This window comes from Ipomoea triloba, chromosome 1, assembly GCF_003576645.1.
Source record: "Ipomoea triloba cultivar NCNSP0323 chromosome 1, ASM357664v1".
In the NCBI taxonomy this organism is placed as follows: domain Eukaryota; kingdom Viridiplantae; phylum Streptophyta; class Magnoliopsida; order Solanales; family Convolvulaceae; genus Ipomoea; species Ipomoea triloba.
In genome coordinates, this window is record NC_044916.1 from 27314533 (window position 1) to 27332208 (window position 17676).

General features: G+C 34.9%; 3 protein-coding genes across 4 annotated transcripts; all 3 read left to right on the top strand.

Annotated features, from left to right (window-relative positions):
* The first annotated feature begins 1692 nt into the window (after window positions 1-1692).
* Window positions 1693-6087, top strand: LOC116023208 (mitogen-activated protein kinase 20). The gene is made up of 10 exons (XM_031264197.1): window positions 1693-2215; window positions 2932-3340; window positions 3447-3574; window positions 3669-3728; window positions 4055-4204; window positions 4285-4440; window positions 4641-4849; window positions 4936-5034; window positions 5203-5363; window positions 5475-6087. Exons 1-10 carry the CDS (start codon window positions 2192-2194, stop codon window positions 5966-5968), a joined length of 1890 nt encoding a protein of 629 aa, XP_031120057.1. The 5' UTR covers window positions 1693-2191; the 3' UTR covers window positions 5969-6087.
* A 7143-nt stretch (window positions 6088-13230) lies between these two features.
* LOC116023218 (transcription initiation factor IIB-2-like) lies at window positions 13231-17076 on the top strand. 2 transcript variants are annotated; one of them, XM_031264213.1, is made up of 7 exons: window positions 14596-14808; window positions 14922-15050; window positions 15367-15465; window positions 15811-15876; window positions 16476-16586; window positions 16670-16813; window positions 16960-17076. In XM_031264213.1, exons 3-6 carry the CDS (start codon window positions 15421-15423, stop codon window positions 16745-16747), a joined length of 300 nt encoding a protein of 99 aa, XP_031120073.1. In that variant the 5' UTR covers window positions 14596-14808; window positions 14922-15050; window positions 15367-15420; the 3' UTR covers window positions 16748-16813; window positions 16960-17076. The 2 variants fall into 2 exon arrangements, with proteins under 2 accessions (XP_031120066.1, XP_031120073.1); XM_031264206.1 differs by lacking the exons at window positions 15367-15465; window positions 15811-15876; window positions 16476-16586; window positions 16670-16813; window positions 16960-17076 and adding exons at window positions 13231-13789; window positions 14207-14413 and having other exon boundaries at window positions 14577-14808; window positions 14922-15017.
* Window positions 14602-15158, top strand: LOC116011622 (G2/mitotic-specific cyclin-1-like). The gene is made up of 3 exons (XM_031251069.1): window positions 14602-14808; window positions 14922-15050; window positions 15153-15158. Exons 1-3 carry the CDS (start codon window positions 14602-14604, stop codon window positions 15156-15158), a joined length of 342 nt encoding a protein of 113 aa, XP_031106929.1.
* Window positions 17077-17676: the final 600 nt, after the last annotated feature.

Here is a 17676-nt window from a genome sequence, read left to right on the forward strand (position 1 = left end):
TGACTAAATAAATTTATTTTTTTTAACTCAAGGTGGAGTTCTGAATAAATTAAATATAAAACATCTTATTGTCATGTTAGGAAGTGAACATGAGATAAATTTAGTAGAGAAAAATAATAATTTTTATTTAAAAATATCCAATTTACCAAATATAGATATTATGTAGCAAATTAAACTACCTATAGCAATGCATTATGCATGGAACTATAATGAAAATAAATCAAATCCATAGCATGTGCAAATGGAAATTTGGGTAATATAATGAAAGTGTATTATAATATGGTTTGACTTTTTATTTTGTATCAAAATATTTTTTCTTTTAAAAAATAGTTGGAGAAAATTCTTACAAATCATACTAACTAAAATGATTAATTTAGCCAAACACATTGTGCTCAGATGACATGTAGTGACTCTCTATATGGGGGTCATGAGATCTAGCCACTACAATGTAATAGAGTTAGTATTATTAAAGAAATGTATAGATTAATTGTGTAACTTTGGGGAACAACTTTATACTTTGTACTTAAGCACGAGTAAAATTATTCTAAAAGGCAGTAGTGTGAGTCTTTAATTTTTTACGCCACATTTTTTTTTTTTTTGCAGTATATATCATTTTTCACTACATAACTTGTATGTAATGAGCTATTTCATTTCATCATCATTATATTATAAAGGATAACTAATCATGTGTGCAATGCATGGAATAAATTATGTTATCATGAATTTAAATTAAAAATTTAAAAATAACAAATATCAAAATTACAATATAATAATATAGTTAGGCTTCCCATATATTTGGTCATGTGTGTATTTTCATAGCATAAAAAATTAAAATTAGGAACTATTAATCATACAATCAATATAATTATGTAAATTTTGTTTATAAATTTATCTAAATATGGACATACTTAGGGACTATATTAACTATACACCAGCTAAAACACGTCCACAGTTTACTTTGGATTTTTATAATTTTTAGAGCTGAAGTTAATTAATTACTGCGCAGGTTGTTCCCAACTTCCACTTTGGTTGGAATGAGGGAATTAGAGAGAATTGAAATGAATTGCAATTTCGGGGGAAATAAATAAGCTAAGATGAGAATGTAATTGTAATTCAAATTTCATTGTTTGATAGACGGGAATAGAATATAAGAAGTGATATAAAGACTAAAATTTCCTTGCGTAGTAGTAGTAATAATAATAATAATAATAATAATAATAAAAAATAAATAAATAAATAAATAAATAAATAAAATTAGAGTTAGGAAGTAAGGAGGGCAATAGTCTTCGCATGTCAAATTTTTTTTCCACATTCCATTGAATTGCAATTTTAGGGGAGGGGTTGAAATTGCAATTTCTCAAAATGAAAGAATTATAATTTCTTGAAAAAGCAATTCATCCCAACAAATTACGAAAATTTTCACTCTTTGATATTAAGAGAGAGAAGAATTCCAATTTGTTTTAACCAAACAGCCCTGAAAGTATGAGCTGATGAGCTGGGGAGTGTTTGTATTTGATACGTATGTGCAATGTATTTTTAGCTAAATACGAGCCACCACGTATACGTACGTATAATTACAGATAAGGTATCACATGCAAGAAAAATAAAATACATACGTATATAATACTTAGCTTGTATCGCCATCAATGTTTCCCCTTTCCAGCTATATATACACATTATTCATAATACATTCCCCTCCTCTTTCTCTCTCTAGACGTCTCCATTTTTATCTCTCTATCCCTCCTCCGTATCTGTACTCCTCCAACCCCTTCCCCTACACACCGATTGTCGGTGTCAGATCCCGCTCTTCACCGCCACCTGGGGTTTCTTCAGATCTACCCAATCTTCATATATGCGTATATATTAGGGTTTTATTTGGAGGGGCATTGGCGGAGGTGGTGGAGGGGAGCTCTGCGTCGTCGTCGTTTCCGGGGGTGATTGTGAGGAAAGAGTGTATGAGGGATTTAGAGTCTGGGGATTTGTTCTTCTGGGATAATTCGAGGCGGATTAGGTGGGATTGCTCGTTCACAATCCGGAGCCGCGGTCGCTGGGGCAAATGTGGATAAATTCTTGAATGTAATTCTGGTCTTTTTTTTTTTCTTTTTTTCTTTTTTTTTCCTTTGAAATTGGTGGACTTTGGTTCGTTCAATCGCTGCTTTTGTTAGTGGTTTGGGAGTGATTGTGAGAAATCATGCAGCCTGATCATCGTAAAAAAGTAAGTTTTTGTTTTTTGCTTTTGCCTTTCGTAAATTGCATTTGAGATTTTGATTTCAATTTAGAATTATAATTAAAGTGAGAAACCTGCTGATCTTGCAGTTTTCTTGATATATCATTTTTTTGGGGAAATGGTATTTTCAATGAAAACTGAAAAAGGTTAATGCTTATGCATTTCCCCAATATTCAGAAATATTAGTGCTAATGAATAAATTAAGTTTTGCTTTCTCCCCCTCTTATTGGTTCTGTTACATACTTACATAAGTCGGTCTCCTACTGTTTACGTTTCTGATTTAATTTTTTTTTCCTTTTCAATTTCTTATCTTTTTGGTTGTTCTTATGCTCTCAAGTCTCAAAGGATTCTTTCAATCTTTCCCTGTTCTGTTCCATATGATTCTTTACTTTCCAACTTTAATCAAGCAAGAAAAGGGAAAAACTGCCCTTCTTTTGGCAAATCTATGGTCAAATATCCTTCAGCTGCTTTGAGTTGCTCAAAAATTAAAGATGATTATATGTTGATGATTGATTGCCTGTTTTTCTGCATTTCTGTGATCCAAGAACTTAGTAAGTAAATTCCGAGCATACAAGGAAACAGCTTAGAGCTATAATTGCCAAGCCTTATGGATGGAAATTTGCACCTTCATTGATTCATTTCCTAGGTGAGCAATATTTGCTATATTGTAATACTGACTAATTTTAATTATGTTTATGCACCAGAATTCAACAGAGATGGACTTCTTCTCTGAATATGGTGATGCAAATCGATACAAGATTCAGGAGGTCATAGGAAAAGGAAGTTATGGTGTTGTTTGCTCTGCAATTGACACTCATACCGGCGAGAAAGTTGCTATTAAGAAAATACATGATATTTTTGAACACATATCTGATGCCGCTCGTATTCTGCGTGAGATAAAGCTTTTGAGGCTTCTACGGCATCCTGACATTGTAGAAATTAAGCATATTATGCTTCCACCTTCAAGTCGGGAGTTCAAAGATATTTATGTTGTTTTCGAGCTAATGGAATCAGATCTCCACCAAGTCATCAAGGCTAATGACGATTTGACACGGGAACACTACCAATTTTTTCTTTACCAGTTGCTCCGGGCCCTAAAGTATATACACACTGGTAATCAGTACACCTCATTTGCCTTAGTAACACAATGTACCCTTTGTATAGGGTGGTTCATTATGCTTCATGCCCTGAGGAATACTGATGGTTAATATTTTTGCAGCCAATGTTTACCATCGCGATCTTAAACCAAAAAATATTTTGGCAAATGCAAACTGTAAACTCAAAATATGTGATTTCGGTTTGGCCAGAGTTGCTTTTAATGATACACCTACAACAATATTTTGGACGGTATGCAATAAGAAATGATATGCATTCACATTTTTACCTTTCTTGTTCTTATTTGTATCATGTATTTTACATTCAAATGATATTGAAATTTCAGGACTATGTTGCTACTAGATGGTATAGAGCCCCAGAGTTATGTGGTTCATTTTTCTCTAAGGTATAATTTTAATAATATATACCAAAATTTGAACCTTATTTTCTTATTATGTGTGTTACTGCAGTGTTTTCCTATGCAAGGGAGCCTGTAAATGCAGGTATAGAAAAAATATAAGATAGGAAAGAATCATTGTGGTTTTCCTTGGGTCATTGACTTGTGGGTAAGGTCACAAGGGAGGGATGGGATATGTGTAACCATGGTGGATTAGTTATTGTAGACTCTTTATTTTATTTTTTAAAATTTTTCTTAGACCTATGGATTTACATAAATCTTGTGAAATGTCATACATAATTGTTATGTTGCTGATGGAATCCGAATGTATGCAGTATACTCCTGCTATTGATATATGGAGCATCGGCTGTATCTTTGCTGAGGTTTTAACTGGAAAGCCCCTATTCCCTGGAAAAAATGTTGTTCATCAGCTGGATTTGATGACTGATCTTCTTGGGACACCTTCAATGGATACCATTTCCCGAGTTTGTAGCTCTGCCTGACCTTCTATTATTTATATCTGCAACCAGTGTTTTCTTATTAATTGGCACGAGTGTTGGTCCAGGTGAGGAATGATAAAGCGAGAAGATACCTCACTAGTATGCGAAAGAAGCAGCCTATGCCTTTTGCTCAGAAATTTCCTAATGCTGATCCTTTGGCCCTCTGTCTGCTGGAAAGGCTTCTGGCTTTTGATCCGAAGGATAGGCCAACTGCTGAGGAGGTTCGTTATGAATTCAATTCTGGGATATTCTGAGTAAATTTATCGTCTACAGTCTTACTCTTGTGCCCCTGTAGTGATACTTGGTACTGAATTGTTCTGGGAACCCAATTTGTTGTATCTTGATTTCTAACTTGCATTTAGAACTTATGGTATACTGAAAATGCTGATTCTTGGACCTTCCTCCTTTTGTGTTATATCAGGCACTAGCTGATCCTTACTTCAAGGGACTTGCTAAAGTTGAGAGGGAACCATCTTGCCAGGCTATTTCTAAATTGGAGTTTGAATTTGAGAGGCGAAAGGTCACAAAGGAGGATGTACGGGAATTAATATTCAGGGAGATACTAGAATATCATCCTCAACTTAGGAAAGATTACATAAATGGAGAAAGAGTGAACTTTCTGTATCCAAGGTAGGCACTGGCTACCTTCCTTCTGTATCCACCTTTAAATGTGTTTTATTTCACTGATGTTACGTTTGTCCATGTCTTGTATGCAGTGCTGTTGATCAATTCAGGAAACAGTTTGCTCACCTGGAAGAAAACGGTGGTAAAATTGGGCCTCTTCCAGCAGAAAGAAAGCATGTATCTCTTCCTAGGTGTGTGATTGTTAGTGCATGTTTACAGTTGTCTCAATGAACTTAGTAGTGGCTTGATAGCTTTTAATGTTTTTTAGAATGAGTATAAAAATATATCTTAACCGTGATTTTAGCTTCTCTTATGAATTTTTCTATTGTAACCTGAATATTTGTTTGCATCTCTTCCAGGTCTTCAGTTATACATTCCACTACAATCCCTGTAAAGAGACAAACTGTTGTTAATATGAAAGATCAGCAAAATGGGGAAGAGTCCTGCAATAGAAACTTCAGAGAGCCTGATAGAGGTCCAAGAGCGGTGGCGGTGCAACCCCAACAGAGGAGTTGCCAGGGTGGGTATACATACATACATACATACATTTCATTCTTGCCATCCTATAGCGCTTTTATTCTCCCTCGTTGTTTCTAATTATACCCCTCCTGTGTACTTGAAACCTTAACAGCCAAACCAGGAAAGGTTGTTGGTCCAATTTTACCTTATGAGATCGGAAGTAAAGAGGCATTTGAGCAGCAGCGAAATGTAATCAGGAGTACAATTAGGCTGCCTTCTCAGACTATGCCTTCGACATATTGTTACCAGAGATTCGGGGCAGCAGCTAAGCAGGAAAGACCTGTAACCGAAGCACAGAAGGAGGTGGTGCCATCTTCACAACAACACATGAAACCTATAGTTCACTGCGGCATGGCTGCCAAATTAGCACCAGATATCGCCATCACTATTGACAGCAACCCATTCTATATGACACGGGGGGCTGGAGGGAAAAAGCCCCCCGGGGATCACGTTAGTGATGGAATCAGCATCGACACTAACTTTCTGCAGGCAAAAGCTCAATATGGTGGTATTGGCGTGGCGGCCGCAACAGCTGCAAGTGCTGCGGCTTCTGCTGCTCACAGAAAAGTAGGGACTGTCCAGTTTGGCATGTCAAGGATGTACTAGGGAGATCGAAATGTATAGAGAATGGGGTTATTACACTTTAGAAATGTTACTCAGACACTATTTGCTTTTATAAACCTGGAAATTATATGTTAGTAAAAGTGGAAGTCAGGATTTTTGTAGTTCCTTCTCTCTTGGTCTTTCACTTCATTTTAATACATTATCTAATCTTGCAAACAAACATACAAAATTATTTGCCTAATATTTTAATTGCTCAGACAAGCCAGTTTTCTAAAATGATTCACAATTGATGAAATTTTAGAAACTAAAATAATAAAAAAAATTTAATTAAAATTTTTGTAGGGGTGTGCATTTTAAGTCAATAAAGTTTTGATCCTTAAAATTTTTTATATTTTTATAGTTTTATTATTTTCACGGTCTTCACTCTTCTCTAATCATTATAAAATTATTATAGTATTATTATTACTAGTATTTTCACCCGTGCGTTGCACGGAATGAATTTGTTATAATATTTTAAGAAATATTTGAATCGATATACAATTATATAAATTATAACATCGAATATGAGTATGAATAAGTGTATAAATGCAATTATAGTATGAGTCTTCCTTGCATGCAACAAATATCACAAAAATTCAGTGTTCTAAAATAAGTGTATAAATGCAATAAGTAGATACTTTACATTATTGCATCATATTCACTAATTTAATTACTTGTCGATTAGTTATTGCATGATCTTGAGGTACACTTATATTTTGATAATCAGTTGAGTAATTGCTGGTTGACCGTAGAGCGTTGTGTTGGAGGAAGAAGATGATATATAGTGAAGATGATATTGCCCTTCACTATATATCATCTTCTTCCTTCAACACGTTGATATTCTCTGGACAAATAACTGTTGGAAAAAAATTAGCATAAAATGGCATTTTACTGGCAATATTGTGGTACAAATATATGTGGGGTCCACTTTCGATTTGGGTCGGGTGGATTCGTGTTCTTCGTAGTTAGACGAAAAGATTGATATATTGTACGCTCAAAACTGATAATGGGTGAATGAGAAATTGGTTCTCAAAGTTGACCCATTTGAGTTAGAAAAATTTAGAGAAAAACCTTTCAAGTAACTTTTGTCCCACATTGGTTTGAGAAGTGGTTTGCACCACTACTTATACAAGAGTTTTTCTAAGGCTTATTGAATTGTATAGCATAGAGGCTCTCTCTCGCGCGCAAGGGGGGGGGGGGTGCAAATGAAATCCCAAAATGAACTTAAAAAGGCTTGACTCGTGCGCGGAGAACTACATGCACGAATGTCGTTCAGAAAATTGGTTGGCCCTTGCGGGTTGAATTATGCCAAATTTTCATATTTTTTACAATATTACGCAAACCAAACCATAATACTATCGGTCTGTTTTGGGCGGGAAGTTAAAACTGAAGATATTGTTTTTATTAATAGTATAGATTGCATTGAAGAGAAATATATATACTGAATTACTACCATTAGTAATTCTAGTCTAGAATTGTATTACGAATAGGAACGTAGGGAAGAATATATATTTTATTAGGAATTCTATTTTAATTTACAATTGTATTCGAGATAGGAATTGTATTACCATATTTTACAATATTTACACAAACCATAATATTATAGGTCTGTTTTGGGCGGGAAGTTAAAACTGAGGATATTGTTTTTATTAATAGTATAGATTGCATTGCAGAGAAATATATATACTGAATTATTACCATTAGTAATTATAGTCTAGAATTGTATTACGAATAGGAACGTAGAGAAGAATATATTTTATTAAGAATTCTATTTTAATTTACAATTGTATTAGAGATAGGAATTGTATTACTATATTTTACAATATTACGCAAACCATAATATTATAGGTCTGTTTTGGGTGAGAAGTTAAAACTGAGGATATTGTTTTTTTTAATAGTATAGATTGCATTGCAGAGAAATATATATACTGAATTATAACCATTAGTAATTCTAGTCTAGAATTGTATTACGAATAGGAACGTAGGGAATAATATATTTTATTAGGAATTCTATTTTAATTTACAATTGTATTAGGGATAGGAATTGTATTACAATATTACGCACACCAAAATATTATAGGTCTGTTTTGGGCAGGAAGTTAAAACTGAGGATATTGTTTTTATTAATAGTATAGATTTCTCAAGATCAGATCCTATCACTAGACCTTCCCATATATATACTCTGTGTGTGTATGTATATGTATGTATATATATATATATATATATATATATATATATATATATATATATAGGAGAGTGATCATATGATAACCACCTCTCCGTAGTTGGGGATAGCATTGTAAAGTGTAACATTGTTGTTAGAAATGGTATCAAATATATTACCACGTAATACGCACAACCTAATTGTCACCTAGGTTTTCAACATTAGAATTAGCAAAATGTTTTCATCTAGAGTAGTTGGAGGTCGTGGAATAGAAGTGGGTAGAATGCCGCAACTCGTCCAACAAACTTGTCATCTGAGCTTGCATAGCCTCTATCTGAGCCCTTTTAAATCGAAAGGAAATAGCAGTTCAAGCAATAATTCTGAATAGGGTTAGCAAACATTTCTTAGCATACACCAAGAATAAAACAGGTAGTGCAATTAATTGGCAGAAACTTATAGAAAATCAATGATCACTCATCTATAAAACTGGCAGAATAATTGTAGCCTCCCATTGAGAAAAACACAACAGGGGCATTGTGTTGGACATCACACCCGTTATGTATCCTAGATTTCTGTCCCTCCACAACAAGGTCTAATTCATCAATGGTGTCCATATATGACACTCGTTTCCCATTTTCTTGTATATGGTCTGATCTTTTCTCAAGGAATCACCTCATCAGTACTACCCAAAAATTTCTTGTATATGGTCTGATCTTTTCTCAAGGAATCACCTCATCAGTACCACCCAAAAAACAATCATCGTAATCATTGGTCTTGTAAAGGATGATTGATGATGAAGCACATCTAAATCAACAAAATATGGGTTATCCATATTTGCCATTGTACATGCTGATACTTAAGTTAAATTCAAAGATAGAACAAAAATAATAGACCCTGAAGATTAGTCCACATTGTCAATAAATAGCTGCTAAAAAGTGAATCCAAAAAGGGAATATGATATTTTAAAAGCAATAGAAGAGAGAGTACACTAACCATTAGAGATTGAAGAGCACATGGAAGCCTTTGAATTGGTTTCATGAGCGGCTGCTCTAAATGAAAAGCTTGGGTGTCAAAAATCATATGTACAGTACCAAATTAAAGCAGATTGAAATGGTTTAATAATCATTTTTAATAATTTTCTGAGTTTATGCGTCATAATTCTAAATATCACAAAGAGGTTTACCGCTAGCGATGAAGTGTGGGAAGATTATTTCAAGGTGAGCTTCTTATATTGTTTAACATAGATTTTGCTTAAATTTTATATTCTAAATAATTCATTAACTACTTTTTTTTTTTTTTCTTTTCTAGTCTCATCCTACTCTTAAAAACCTACGGACAAATATGGTTGTTGACTATGAGGATTTAGCATTTGTATTTGAAAGCTAAGTACTACTGTCATAAGAAAAAACCCTATCGGATTGGGTAATGAAATTGATGCAAGAATCTATGGTACGATGGTGATGATTTTGTTAGCAATGGTAAGTAGACATGATGTAAGCAGTTATCGTAATTGTCATGGAATAATTTCACGAAATGTATTGGCTGCTTGTAACTTTGATTTATAATTTATATATGTTCTTAGCAGGTGGGATGGTTCAACACATGATTCAAATTTGCTAAGTGACAATTTATCAAAGAGAAATGGCCAAGTGTCACAAGGTTAGTTTAGTTATTATTATTATTATTATTATTATTATTATTATTATTATTATTATTATTATTATTATTATTATTATTCAGTGTTGCAAAAATTCCGCCTAGGCGCCGATTAATCCCCGCCTAGGCACTAGGCGCCGGTCGACCGCCTAGCGTATCACATTAAATGGTGATCTAGGCGGCTGGCTAGCTACACGACCGCCTAGGCCACCTAATATCCGCTTAGGCGCTAACCGCCTAGGCCTCCTAGGCGCCGACTAGACTCCGTAGGCACTGACTAGGCCGCCTAGTCGACCAATTAACTATTGTTCTTTGTTTTTTTAATGGGTTATTTCACTTAAACAACACCGTTTTGAACAAAATAACCCTAAATTATACAAACTCTACATATTTTTTAGGTTAATATTTAATATTTTAGTATCAGCTATTAAAGTATTATATAATTTATAATTATTTGTTTTTAAAAAATTAAAAATACTTAAACAAATACACGGGCGCCTAGGCGTCGATTAATCCCCGCCTAGGCGTCCTAGGCGCTAGGCGCTCCACTAGCGCCCGAGGAACGCCTAGCGATTTTTTCAACCATGATATTCATACAAAATTTATAGCTAGCGATTTTTTCAACCATGATATTCATACAAAATTTATAGGAATTAATTTTTTCAACCATGATATTCATACAAAATTTATAGGAATTATTAATTAATACCAAAAATATTATATTGTCCAAATATTTGATATTACAAAAATGCCCTGAACTTGGGCGGGGAAAATGAGCCAGGCACTTCTATTATTATTTATATCTAGGCGTCGATTAATCCCCGCCTAGGCGTCCTAGGCGCTAGGCGCTCCCCTAGCGCCCGAGGAACGTCTAGCGATTTTTTCAACCATGATATTCATACAAAATTTATAGCTAGCGATTTTTTCAACCATGATATTCATACAAAATTTATAGGAATTAATTTTTTCAACCATGATATTCATACAAAATTTATAGGAATTATTAATTAATACCAAAAATATTATATTGTCCAAATATTTGATATTACAAAAATGCCTTGAACTTGGGCGGGAAAAATGAGCCAGGCACTTCTATTATTATATATATATAGATATAGATATAGATATAGATATAGATGTACATCTTATCAGTGGTCTACCTTACAAGGTAAACCATGGTCCATGATATATAATTGGAAGTATCCTATCACATTTCACATACCTACTACATGCTATCGAAATAAATTTTTAAATTCTTGCTTGTCACTTGACGTATATCTAAAATATTTAAATTTCGTAGACACACAATGAATTAAAATGGGCTTGGGATAGTGACGAGATGAATTCATTGTGACTCTCAAGATGTGGTGCATTAGATCAATAATGATATTGGCTTGATGGGTTCGATCAGGATATTATCTGAGAGTGCAAGAAATGAATTTCGAGAAACTGGGAAGTCAAGATTAGCCACGTGCCAAGAGAGAATAACTTTGTTGTTGATTGGCTCGCTAAACTTGCCCTTACGAAACGATGTGACTGGATTGAGGTTATGAAGCCACATGATGAGATGATGAGTCGGCTGAGTTTGAGAAAGTGCAAATTACTCTCCTTAAGAGGAGCCATGAGAGCTAGCCTTGCTTCTAGCTAGGGTTCCCGCCACTCGCAGCCGTCGATTTCTCTTTTTCTTATTCTACATATATGGCCTGTTGTCTCTCTAAAACCCGACTTCTTCCCTCTTCTCAACCAAAGTTTGACTTGCTTAATCAACTTTAACAATATGAAAGAAATTAAAAATAAAAATAAAAATTAGCTTTAAACAAAAAAAAAAAAGNATATATATATATATATATATATATATATATATATATATATATATATATATATATATATATATATATATATATATATATATATATATATATATATATATATATATATATATATATATATATATATATATATAAACCCTCTACGAACACATTTAAAAATGAGTCACACTTGTGATGGATCTTTGACCGTAAGACGAGTCGGGTCAAGTTATATTAATATGAAAATGTATTACTTATATGAAAAAATATAATATTGATCAGGAATAAAATATTTATTTATTTATTTTTTCTGAAAATCAGGAATAAAATATTTATTACTTATAATTGAATGTATAAATGTAATACTTGTACATTTTGATGTAAAAGTATTAAAATTTGCATTAAAAGTATTACATTTTTCCTTATAAGTGATGTTGGCAAATGTTGTTGGAAAAAAATAGCATAAAATGGCATTTTTAGTGGCTATTTTGTGGTACAAATATATGTGGGGTCCACTTCCGATTTGGGTCGGGTCAAAGTGGATTCAGGTTCTTCGTAGTTAGACGAAGAGATTGATATATGATACGCACAAAACGGATAATGGGTGAATGAGAAATTGGTTCTCAAAGTTGACCCAATTGAGTTGGAAAAATGGTGGGAAAGCTTTGAAGTAAGCTTTTGTCCCACATTGATTTGGGAAGTGGGTTTGCACCACTATTTATACAAGAGCCTTTCTATGGCTTAGTAAATTGTATAGCATAGAGGTTCTCTTTCGCGCGCAGGGGGTGCAAATCAAATCCCAAAATGAGTCGAAACTTGCTTCTACTCCCTCCTTCTTGCTCTAGTTCGCTGGGTTCATCAGTTTGGTGGGTGCTCAAACTGTGAATCGTAACACGCACTTTTGGGAGGTGGGTGCTCAAACTGTGAATCGTAACACGCACTTTTGGGAGGTAGCAAATAAGGGTGTGAATCGTAACACGCACTTTTGGGAGGTAGCAAATAAGGGGTGGGTGCTCAAACTGTGAATCGTAACACGCACTTTTGGGAGGTAGCAAATAAGGTTTTAAGGAAATAGTGATTCGCTCGAGACTCGTGTTAACCCCTTTCCGTTTATCCTTTCGTTCTTCTCATTGTTTTTTTTCACAGAAATATTATTTTCGTAGTAATATTTCTAATTTTTTCCAAACAGTTTCCCAACAAATGTTTGTTACTTATAAAAGAAAATGTAATACTTTTAAATCAAAATGTAAAAGTATTACAATTTCTCATATAAATAATAAATATTTTATTCTGATTAGTATCACACTTTCGTGTATAAATATTACATTTTAATTTCACCCGCCATATTTCACGGACAAAGATTCGAAATACAATTTAACACAATTTTTTACCTCTTAAAATTTAGTTAGGAAGAATTTTAAAAAATGATTACTCTCTCAGCAGAATTAAGAAAAAAAAAAAATTAAACTCTCAACGGATTAATTTATCCGTTGAGAGTCGTTGTGTTCAAAAATTTAAGTCGGCGCATGATATACCCGCCAGTCCGCCACTCGCCGCCGATCTCTGTTATTTGATATATATAGACCCTTGACGCCACTTCTGCCAGTTTACTTCTCCTCTCCCATACCAATTACCAAAGACAGCTTGGTAAGAGAGAGAGAGAGAGGGAGAGAAGATCAAAAACAACAAAACCTTCTTCCCCCTTCTGTCTCTCTCTAGACTATACATAAATATATTCATATACTTGTTTCTCGATATATATCTATATATACATATATATAGATAAACCACCGAGCACCGATTGCTGCGTTCTAGGGTTTTTCTGTTTGGGAATTCAATCGGATCTGAACTTATGGCTGACTCTTACTGTTCGGACTGCAAGAAGAACACGGAGGTGGTGTTCGACCACGCCGCCGGGGACACTGTCTGCTCCGAGTGCGGGCTCGTGCTTGAATCCCGCTCCATCGACGAGACATCTGAGTGGCGTACGTTTGCTGATGATTCTGGTGATCACGACCCGAACCGTGTTGGAGGACCCGTTAACCCCTTGCTCGGCGATGTTGGCCTCTCCACCGTTATTTCCAAGGGTCCGAATTCTAATGGCGACGCTTCTGTCGCCCGCTTGCAGAATCGGGGCGGTGATCCTGACCGAGCACTCGTTATGGCTTTCAAAGCCATAGCTAACATGGCTGATAGGTCGGTCTCTCAAATACATATGTATTTTATATAATTTACTCGGTGGTTTTGAGGTAAAATCTTCCGAGGTTTTAATTGAGTGCTGAAAAAAATCGGCAATGAGATCAAAACTCAAAACAGTAGCTCAGAGAAAATCGGCAATGAGATCAAAACTCAAAACAGTAGCTCAGAGATTATCGGCAATGAGATCAAAACTCAAAACAGTAGCTCAGAGATTAACTGATGATAAATGTTGCTAATTAAATTGGTAATCAGGCCAAATTGAAATATGGCCTTCGATAATTGACGATTCTCCGAATCATCTTAGTCCATCTAAGTCCACCTACGGGCTGTGGTTATAAAATATCATAATTTGCCTTTGTAGATCATAAATATTAATTTTGGGGTGTTTTATTGCCTAACGTAAATGAATTGCAGATTTGCAGTTGAGGGAGTCTTTGCTGGGGGAATAAAGCAAAAGAACATGGCGGCAGATGGAAGGAACCGCCGGGTACTTGGGGATATTGGCAATATGGTTATCTTCGAGGGCATGAAGGCAAGCAGCAGCTTCCTCAGGTGTCTAGCCCCCTCACAAGGGCTTTTGGTGCACAGCTACTGGCTAATGCAGCAGCTAACAAGAACAAGGTTGGTGGCTATAATTTCCCTATGCAATAGTGTTAAATGATGCTTAGGATCCATTATTAATTATTGTATGCCATGCCCCCACACCCCATCATCATGCTTTGTTGCTTTAAATCTGAAGTTCTAAAGAACTTGTCCCCTGCCTTAATCTCTTGATTTGCTGCAGAAATGTTTTGGTGCTGTGAATGTGGATGGAGTTGCTGCTGCAAATGGAGGTGCCTAGAAAGCCTCCTTCTCAGAAGAGAGCTACTGTGAAGCCAATCAAGCCTGAAGCTGTGATTGTAATCAGCCCTGACACTAAAGAAGAGGTGAAGGAAAAGAACAGCCTCCGCAGAAAGGCAGCAGCTGAAGATTCATCTAGAAAGACTTATACTGCAACTCTCACTGCTCGAAGCAAGGTTGATTGAGACTCATTCTCTATTGATCTCATCTCTTTGAATGAATGGAAGTCTTTTGTTTCTGTTGATTGAATAATTGGAGTTCTCTTTGGTCTTTTATTGTTTTTGCATAGGCTGCTTGTGGACTGAACATTAAATTACCAAAGGAGAAGATTGAAGATATTGATGCTGGAGATGTGTACAATGAGTTGGCAGTTGTGGAGTATGCAGAAGACATTTACAAGTTTTACAAGGAAGCTGAGGTAAATCACCATTGGCTCTGTTTACTGTATAGCGCTAGATTCTATGTTTGATTGCTCTATTAATTACCATTGGCTGTTATTAAGGTTGTATTTACTGTATAGGTCTAGATCAATGTCAATATTCTTTAGGGGGGTCTGTTAGTATTCTCTTTAGTTTATTTTTTTTATCCACATTTGAATGCCTAAATATGTCATCCCTCTATCTGTTTTTCCCTCTTCTGAAGGTTTTAAGTTAACAGATGCATGAAATCAATGTATTTCGGAATGATATCGCATGATTCACAGAAAGCTAACATTTACTTTTTTAATGCAATAGAGTACAAGGTGCATTCCTATAACTTTAATGGCATAAGTGCATTCGGTTTTATGGATGATCTCCTACCTGGTTCGAAATCCTTTTTCACTGCTAAATCAGGTAATATATATATATATTTTCTATTGCTGATTTTTGTATTTTTTGCGAGAGAGGTTTCATTTCATCAAGTGCTGATTTTTATGTGCATTTTTTATATTTATCGGCTGTGGATGGGTACCAAAAAAATTTTGGTGACACATGGAGATCTATTCAATCTGATAGTAGTCAACAACAGCCTTCATTTATTTAAAGCTCTAAATAAATTTCAGGTGTCTAATTAGTTCATTTTTCTTATTACCAGATTAATGTCATCAGTGATAACTAATTTCATCTTGAACCCTTTGCTTGATTAATTTAGATCACTTGCTGATAAGCTTAAGTTCCTTTCCTCTCTTAATTTTTCAGGATCCTGCGGAAGTTGACAAGCCTTTGAAAATTCAAAGGGAGTTGGATGAAACAATAAATATTCTTGTAAGTAATGTGCTGTAATTTTATTTAATTTTTCTTTTGAGAATGAAAAATGTGCCGGAGATCGATAACGCTTTGATGAACAAAAGGCTCTTGCTCTAGAAGTAGGTTTTGTGCATTTTTTATATTATCTTCATTATATATACTTCAGTACATGATAGCTGCACTTTTATAAATTACAAGACTATGACTATTAAAACTTGCATTGTTTGCTTAGCTTTCAGCCTCCATGGGATTTGGATGTTGAAAATAAGTTTATCTTGCATTTTCTATATGGGAGTGACTACAATATGAAGGTTAAAATGATTTGAGTTCCATGTTTTTATCTTATTTTATGTGTTGTAATGATGCTTGTAAACTTGTTGTCAAGCTTATTTATTTTTTCAGGGTGAGCTGAGTTATGAAAAAATGGGGGAATGGCAATTTTTTTCTCCTTTAGCGGCCTCCACTAGGGGTCTCCTGGGCTCTCTCTCTCTCTTTCTCTCTCTCTCTCTCTCTTTAATTTTATTGTTGTTGCATATATTGATTTCTCTGTAAAATAAATCTGCAGATGCTATGGGCCTGGGGAAAACTGTAATGACAATTGCTCTAATACTTGCCAGGCTGGGCAAGAACTTGCTGAGGATATGGCTGTTACTCAGCATTCTAGGAACAGAAGGATTAAAGGTGGCACTCTCATTGTTTGTCCTATGGCATTACTTGGTCAATGGAAGGTGTGTTTGCTAGTCTGTAGCCCCTTTTTTGCTTAATTTCAACATGAAATTGTGATTGATATTGATTATAATTCTTATATCAGGATGAACTTGAAGCCCATTCAAAGCCAGATAGCATTTCTGTTTTTGTTCATTATGGTGGGTACATAAGTAAACCCTAGAGTGATAGCAGAACCAGATGTGGTCTTGACAACCTCTATGGTCTTCTATCTGCTGCATATAAGGCTGTAAGTGATCAGTATCAATGTTTTCCAGATCAGTATCAATGTTTTCCCTTGAGCTTGAAAGTGTATTTATTCTGTTTGTTTGGTTCTATGCCCAATGCTACTTGTTATGGACTACCTTGATTAACCAGTTTTTAACTTTGATTTAGGATGGGGGGAGTAGCATATTCCATAAAGTTGATTGGCATCGAATTGTACTGGATGAAGCACACACCATAAAGTCTTGGAGAACAGTGAGTGCTAGGGCTGCATTCACATTGTCTGTACATTGCAGGTGGTGTCTCACTGGTACTCCACTGCAGGTATGTTCCCTCATCTGAGTGCTCCACTTATCATGTTTCCTAAAAAAATAAGTATTGTGTAAGATCGTCTCATGTGAGAAACATAATACTTTTTAGACTGTTCTAGCAATCCAGTTTATGTTAATGATGTCCTCACTAATTGCTGCAGAATAATGTGCAAGATCTTTACAGCTTTTTGTGTTTCTTGCATGTTGAGCCATGGTGCAATTGGGCATGGTATATCTTATATATTACTACTGTATATATACATGGTAATAAGTTTAACTAAATTAGACTACTTAAATGTTTGCTATTTTTGGGTGGAATAAGTTAATACAGAGACCTTATGAGAATGTTGATAAGAGAGAATTGAAACTGATCAAGGCAATTCTTAGGCCATTAATGCTTAGGAGAGCAAAGGAAACAAAGGACAAGGAAGAGAGGTAAAGTGTGGTATGATTAACATTCTCTCCAAACCAGTTTTTCTCCGTGATTTATTTCATGCAACTCAGGCCCATAATAAGTTGAGGTAAATCACCTATGCAGAAGACGTTTACAAGTTCTACAAGGAAGTTGAGGTAAATC

Coding starts and splice junctions, on each gene's coding strand:
- LOC116023218 (XM_031264206.1), top strand. CDS start 13,446: ATGGCTGACTCTTACTGTTCGGACTGCAAGAAGAACACGGAGGTGGTG. Junction 13,790..14,206: donor ATAGCTAACATGGCTGATAG/GTCGGTCTCTCA, acceptor AATGAATTGCAG/ATTTGCAGTTGAGGGAGTCT.
- LOC116023208 (XM_031264197.1), top strand. CDS start 2,192: ATGCAGCCTGATCATCGTAAAAAA. Junction 3,575..3,668: donor CTACAACAATATTTTGGACG/GTATGCAATAAG, acceptor TTGAAATTTCAG/GACTATGTTGCTACTAGATG. Junction 3,729..4,054: donor GTGGTTCATTTTTCTCTAAG/GTATAATTTTAA, acceptor GAATGTATGCAG/TATACTCCTGCTATTGATAT.
- LOC116011622 (XM_031251069.1), top strand. CDS start 14,602: ATGGAGTTGCTGCTGCAAATGGAGGTGCCTAGAAAGCCTCCTTCTCAG. Junction 14,809..14,921: donor CTCTCACTGCTCGAAGCAAG/GTTGATTGAGAC, acceptor GTTTTTGCATAG/GCTGCTTGTGGACTGAACAT.